Here is a 7,415-nt window from a genome sequence, read left to right as displayed (position 1 = left end):
ACATCTTACACATGCAGAGTTTGAATAATTTTCCACATCACTGTTTACATATGTAAACAGCTACATTTTATTTCCTCTCTTCATTTCTTATCTTAATCCAACAGAATTAAAATATTTGGGTGATTATCTCTATTCTGGAAGGGAAATAAATAGTGTAAACACAGAAAAGAAAAGGAGAGTTTGAGGGACTAACAGGGGTGAGAATAAGAACTAAAGAACATAAGGAGAAAGAAAAAAAAAAGAAAAAAAAAGAACAATCTTAAAGGAGACAAGGAAAAATGAGAAAAAAAATAGAAAGACGTCAGTCTGTAAAAGAAAAATGGTCAGAATGGTCGAGCATGTGGGGTAAGAGAAAAGTGACATGGGGAAATGTAGGAAAGGGCAATAAAGCAGAACTGACTGAAGTAGGTTTTGAAAGGGAAACTTCAAATATCTCAAGGTCTCAGCATGTGGCTTTTTTTTCCCAACACTTTCATAAAGAAAGTAAAAAAATGTTTGTAATCTTGTCACAAAAGTAAAAGTATCCATCTGGCAAAAACAATAAGTTGTCTCAGATCATGTGCCTATTAGAATAAAGTAAATATGGGAATAAACCCAGCTTGATTTCATTAGTAGGCATTTGCAATAACAGCAACAACAGCAACAAAACCAGTCAGGATTTTAAGAGGAGGTGTTAAGAAAGAGGGATAATAAATGAAGAATGAAATATTTTTATTTGTTTATTTGTTTTCTTAAAATAAGAAGGGTAGACTTCAAAAGTAAGAGAAAAGAGTAAAAGAAAATATAAAGTTAGGAAAAAAATGAAATGCAAATATGACACTGAGAGGGAAAGAAGGTGTGGAAGAGGACAGAAAATCTAGTCTAATCACCTAGCAACCCATTTTTTAATTTATGAATTCGTTCATCCATCTTAATCTCATCACAATATCACATCCGAGTGCCTAAAGGCCAGAAATGGTTTAATTTAACCTCTCCTCCCCAACAGGCAACTGAGGGATGATGATATCAATTCATTATTCCTGTTCATCAGTTTGCCTCTGTTTTTGCCTCTGTTTTTGCACACAAAAAAAAAAAAAATCTGCAATGAAGCATTCCATGTGTGGTTCCCAATTCAGCTATACCTACTTTGGCACTTTGGCACTATTACCTTTGGAAGGGTGCACCATGGCCCTGGGATGTTTACCTGCAGTGCACAGTAAAAGGATAAAAAAAAAAGGATACCAAAGTAGATAGCATGGATTTGAGCAACTTCCGTTCCTTTCTCTCCCTTTTCAGGAGCCCATATAAAATCACACTGTGGCTACCATCCATAAAAGTGCTCTGCCTTCTGATGAGAAAATGTCCCGGTGCTTTCATACACAGGTAAACTGAACACAGATAATACACAGTATATAGTACCGATAGTAGAGGGGATATGGCATCTCAGGATGGAGATGAGCAGTGTTTTAGGAATGAGACATTCTGACCTCTGAAATTCTTGAGTGTCAGGAACTCTGGTTTTATGAGTGTCCAGTTCTTTTCCATCTTGGCTTGTCCAGTAGTTGATTTTCATTATGATTACCTTGGCCATTGTAAAGTATTTTTGAGTCATTGCAAAGAGATACACATTAAGAAAATGAAATGGCAGTTTGAAATTTATGAAGCATTCAGCTACAAGATGATATTAACATGTAGCTATTAGCTAATATTTTTTACACTCAAGGGTAGCATTTAAAAACAGCTGCACATTCTTTCTGAAACTGATTTTTTGTTTTGTTTTCTATTTTGATTTTTGTTTATTTTGGTTTCATTTATTTTTTTTAATCTATTTATTTAGTTATTTTACTATAACCTTTAAGAACTATGTTTCTATGAAAGGTTTGACCAATTCATGAGGAGCACTATTTATACACCTAACTAAGCTCCAACGATCTCCCATACAGATGTCCTCAAACAAGAAACAAACAGGATAAGGAGTATTGAGGGGAAGAGGGATTATCTTTGAGAAGTATTTCATAACACTGAAGAAGTTGTCCTTGTATTAATGAAAATAAGCCTGAATATTACGATAGGGAAGACAAATAAATAGAGATAAAAATAATCCCAGGTTATTATCCTACTGTAAACTCTTCCAAAAGGTAGAACTTTTCTATAGACCTTGCAGGAAGGTGTGAAATCATATTTAAAGGAGAAAAAAAAATGTACAACAAGGCATGTTCATTGACACTTATTTTACTTTTGAGATTATCTAATCAGAAAAAAATAGCACCATGGTATAGTCAGATGGAAATAAGATCAAAGTCTTGATGACTAATGTTAAAAAACTGGCAAAGGGGAAAAAAAAGAGCTTTAGTGGCATTTATATGAACATCTGTTCTGAGCTGGAGCTGGCAGTGCTGCGTAGTGTATCTCTGCAGAGAGGTAACTAGCACCATGGAAGACGCAAAATATTAGAAAATAAAACAAAGACCCCGTGGTTAGCAGAAGAGAGTATCAAGATTTTTTGGTATTGTAGTTCATGTCTACTACCCAGCTGCTGATATGGTCAGACACAGCTTGTAATTAATCCAAGCAAAAGGAAATGACAGAGCAGACCAACAGTGGAAAGCCAGAATGGCTGTGACAATTCTCCTTTCTGTTTCATATGCTGGGTAATGCAGGGAGAAATTTGCTAGTTTCATGAAGATGCTATGGAGACTGCAATCAGAAGCTCATTAACGTCTTCACAAAAAATACTGCTGTTCCTGAAAAGTCAACAGTGATGAATTATGATCTAGAAAAGCAAGAATCAGGACAATAAATATATAAAAATTTGGATGAGAGAGGGCTTGGTTTTCATGCAGTCATTAGGAACAGCAGTACTAATTACCTTTTCATACTTTACAAGACCATCCTTACAGTGGACTTGGTGCTGTCTATATTTGATATAACTTGCAAAGTTCCAGGAGATATGTACTAGTGAATTAAGTCTTATTTTCAATTAGCTTATAAAAACACTTAGACAATGAAATCTCAACAAAGGTGGGTTTTGTTTGTTTGTTTAAGGTTTGGGATTTATTATTTTTTAAAATTCTACATGTATATATTCTGGAAAACTGTCATTACTAAAACATTGATCAGATTTACTTTCTTTCTACTGTGAACTGGATAGACAAAAGACTGCTACAATTTGGTGCATGATATTTTGTTGTAAAGTAATAATCAGCAAGCTCTTTTAAAAAATATACCAGAAAAAAAATATATATTAGAACTGCAGAGAATATAGATAATTATTTTAGGAAGGGAAAGGTTGAAATCTAAGTACCAGGGCAAGATCAGAAAATAAATGTGAAACTGCAAATTCTGTAGAAGAAGAAATGAAAATAAATTGAAGCTTGGGGAAAAGATGGGAAGTGAAAGGACAAAACTAATATTTTATTTACTGATCCATTCATCTGAAATTCTAATTTATGTATACATCTATCCCAGTCTATGTTGTGTATAACAAAACTTTCATCAGTACAATATAAAGACATCAAGTACTTGAGCTTTGTCTTCCTCTCCCCTGGAAGCACTAAAGGATATTTTATTAGTCATTGCTCCTGCTTCACATCTCTCCCTTCTGAAGGTGAGGAGACAGTAACAAAGCTGAGCAGAGGCCAGTATTTTCATTTGTGGCTCTGATCCCTTTGTCTTTAGACTGACACCAAAAATGGGTTTGGAGACACCTACAGTGAAGTGAACTCTATGAGGAAAATAGTTTAGCCAGATCCTCCTGATCAAGTTAATTAACAAATAGATAAATAATCCCTCATTTCTTTCAGAAGGCTTTCTTTTCATGCTAAATGGAGAAAGGGCCCGAAGAGCTGTCACTGTGTGGCTCTTCTGATCTTGGTCCATGTTGGTAGGGTGTGCAGGAGTGGATGCCCCATCGCTTGCTGTGGAGCAGGGCTGCACTGCGACATGACCATGGTGGCTTCCATCTGCTTCCCTGCAAAACTTAACAGACAGGGCTCTCAGGGGACTTTTGAGTCTGTATTGATGTAGCATGCACAGTACTGAGCAAAAGAAAAATCATGTGGGTCTGGACATAACGAGAGTCTGAGTCTTACGGTACAGTGTACTGCTCCTCCAAACACTGTGTCAAGGAGTTTATCATTCACCTTTCCTGATATGCAGTTTGACCCCACTGTTTAGACATGCTAATAATCATACTGCTTCATATGGGACTGTACAATTATTTATGCCTCTTATTTGCATTAACCTATATTACTTTGCAAACAATATTTTAAAATATTAGTTTAAAATGTATTCATCATTTATCTAGTAATTTTATATAGTGATTTCAAAGCATTTTATAAAGATATTAATCCTGTTTTTCAAACACTGAAGCTGAAACACTCCAAGACTAAATGAATCACCTTCTTCATTAATTTTATAGATTGGACTGAAACTCTCACCATAGTGATTTATAATCTAGCGTTATCTAAATTTCTGCAGAGTAGATAAACAGCTTAAAAACAGTACATCTGAGCTGAGAACCTCAGAGTAGAATCATCTAACACATTATTTGATAAAACATTACAGGATTTGTTGAAGAACATATTTCATCAACCACATGTGAAACTTCATAGAAGCATAAAGTATCAAAAGAAAAGAGCCTTAGAAACAACTCACACCCACTCAAAACAACAGCAAATCATGTAAAAAGTCAGATTTGTGTTCAGAATAGTCAACAAGAAAGAGACTTTCTGCAGCGGACAGGTAGATCCACATGCTTACATCCAATTGCATTGTAATCACCAACTTACTAAAAAACGTTTAAGAAACAAAAAATAAACAAACCAGTATAAAGTATGCTTTGAACAAAAGAAACAGTTTTAAAGGGAGATTTAACTGTTAAGTTGCTATGTATATACTAGAATTCTAACACAAACCTCATTCAAAATATAATTACAATTACATTAATTAGTTATATGTCTCCATATCTTAATTTCCCCCAGGTTATCTTCTAACTAGTTTTGCATGCTTAGAAGCATATTCTGTTAAGTCTTGTGCAGCATGTGTTTCAGCCAATTTTAAGCTTCTCGGGTGAAAGATTCTTTACATGAGAACTGATATGTGTGAGTTCTGTAACTTTTGTCTCTGTTTTAGTCCCACTTTCTTTCATTCAAATGTATCATAAATTCAGCAGTCTTAAACAGCGAATATGAAATCACAACACATCTTGTACTTGATTTGGTATTTAAGTGTATTGTTTCCTTTTACTGCATTCTTGTTCTTCCTCTTTATTAAATCAGATTGTGAGAGAGCAAGAGTGGTATAGTAAAAAATAAAAAGCAAAGGGTAAAAATGCATATTATTTCAGATGTTATGAAATGTTAAGGAGATTTAATCACAGAAATCCCTGAAAGACTAAAACATTTGATAAAGAACAAAGATGTTGAAACAATAAATGCATAAAATCTTTCCTCCAGATATATAACTTGAGAGTTTTAATCTTAAACTGCAACATAAGGCTCAGGGAGTCATACTTTCCAAATGACACTTAAAATGCTGGCAAAGCATCCTGAATGCCAGTTTCAGCTTTGAATTGACTATGATCAGGATAACAGAGTGTATCGAAGGATATGCTCCAGCTACTACTAAAGATACTGCAACCTTCACAGCATCTTGACTTTGAGAAGTTGACAGTGTCAAAAGAATTTGAGCTACAAAACTGGAAAGATATAGGATCAGGAAAGAAATAATGGATTTAATTACAGTTAGGTGAACATCTATCAAAGGATCCCTGAAACTATCTACATAGCATTGCATCTTCTTGGTGTGTTTGCACAGAGAAGTAATTAATAGGGCTGAGGTTACCACAGATAGTACCAGAGGAAAAAAGCAACCGGCAAAGTAAAGAAGAAGAATGTACAGATGTGAACTATCCCAGTCACTGATGTGTACTGTGCTATTCTCTCTACAGTTCCCAGTTGAGCAGCAGAGGTACGTGCTGGGTGTAGTCCATAAGAAAGGAAGAGAAGTCACGGAAGAGACCACCAGTGATCCTAGAAGCAGCCGTGGAACCATCCCAGTTATTCTGAGCTTGATTTGCAGCAACAACCATTGGGTAACATTGATTATTTTAGCACAGTAGAGTACATAGAGCCAGGTACTGAACCACAAACTGGCATGGTTTACAAACATCCATACAGCACCAAAAGCTTTGTACACAGAAGCCAACTTAAAAACATCTGTAAAATAGAGACTGTGAATGTACATCATTACAGTCACCTGCAAGATAAATCTTGATGTGCTCAGGAAGATCAGAATCATATCAGCAGCAGAGATTTTTTTGCTTTTGATCCAGTTAATGCTATTAACAGCTGTAATAAATCCATTTCCCATAAATCCAACAACAACTTCAATAGCTACAATACACATTGAAATGATGAGAACTGGAGGTAACATCTCGCTGCCTTGGTCACCTCTGCCTGATTAACTTGTGAAGCTGTGCAAAAGATGAGCAGATCAGACAGTATATGACTAGCCCCAGCCCCAGTCTGCTTGCCTTATATCGAGGAACAAGACATCTGGGAATGATAGTAGAATATGTTTGTTGGTGTTGTTCCTGAGCTTGCAAATCAGAGAAGGATTTAATAATTAATTCTAAATTTTTACATGCATAAGATTTGCCTACGTTTTTCATTAGGGATGTGGGATTGTCAGGTGTATTAACTGCCTTATCTTTTATCCAATTATTTATATTCCCACCTGGAATGACAGAAGGCTCTGGCTCTGTGATTATGACTGTACCTGACAATGTGGAAGAAGATGTATCTAGCAACCCAACACAGCCAGCAGCTTGTCAGGAGATAACAAGAGGTTTTATATTATAACTATTATCTTTCATATTGTTTTGAAACTCTGTCAAGTATGACCACACTAGTTAATCACCACCATTTTAACATGGTGAAGATTGTACAGCCTTGTCCCATTTTTGGGGAGCACCCCAGGCAAACAAGCTTCCCTATTGCTATTATTTATTGCTTCATATAGTTACCCACTTCTGATGTGTTCATGTAGATGGTCACTTCTATGACCATCTCTTGTGATGGTCACGTATATGGGATCAAAAGATGACAGTGTGTGGTTGTATAATGGGGAGACTTATGACAGCAGGATAGTGAAGCAGAGCAGTCCATCGAGCAGAACACTGTTAAAGTCCCACCTTCCCCAGCTACTTTCACTGCCATGACCTCTATCCCACCTGCATTTCACAGTGAAGTTTCTTCTCTAGACAGCAGATCTGGACCTCTTTTTCTTTATGGAGTGAAAGTCTGTCATCTGTCTGCATATGTGTGCCCTTTTTGGCTAGATGCTGCAATTAGTCCACAAAGATTGGAGGGGAGGTGGTGGTGGTGTTAAAGCCCACAGTGCATTATTTCTAACTTAAAAAGAAATATGTCTAG

The 7,415-nt window shown here is 35.9% G+C and overlaps 1 protein-coding gene across 1 annotated transcript; it reads right to left on the bottom strand.

Annotated features, from left to right (window-relative positions):
* Positions 1 to 5,478: 5,478 nt before the first annotated feature.
* On the bottom strand, positions 5,479 to 6,414 carry LOC118254824 (taste receptor type 2 member 40-like). The gene has a single exon (XM_035560478.1). It carries the CDS (start codon positions 6,412 to 6,414, stop codon positions 5,479 to 5,481), a length of 936 nt encoding a protein of 311 aa, XP_035416371.1.
* Between the last annotated feature and the right edge of the window lie 1,001 nt (positions 6,415 to 7,415).

Source organism: Cygnus atratus, chromosome 1 (genome assembly GCF_013377495.2).
Source record: "Cygnus atratus isolate AKBS03 ecotype Queensland, Australia chromosome 1, CAtr_DNAZoo_HiC_assembly, whole genome shotgun sequence".
In the NCBI taxonomy this organism is placed as follows: Eukaryota; Metazoa; Chordata; class Aves; order Anseriformes; family Anatidae; genus Cygnus; species Cygnus atratus.
This window is presented reverse-complemented; position numbering and strand designations above follow the sequence as displayed.

What these genes read in the sequence shown, in the direction of transcription:
- LOC118254824 (XM_035560478.1), bottom strand. Translation starts at nt 6,414, where the DNA reads ATGTTACCTCCAGTTCTCATCATTTCAATGTGTATTGTAGCTATTGAA.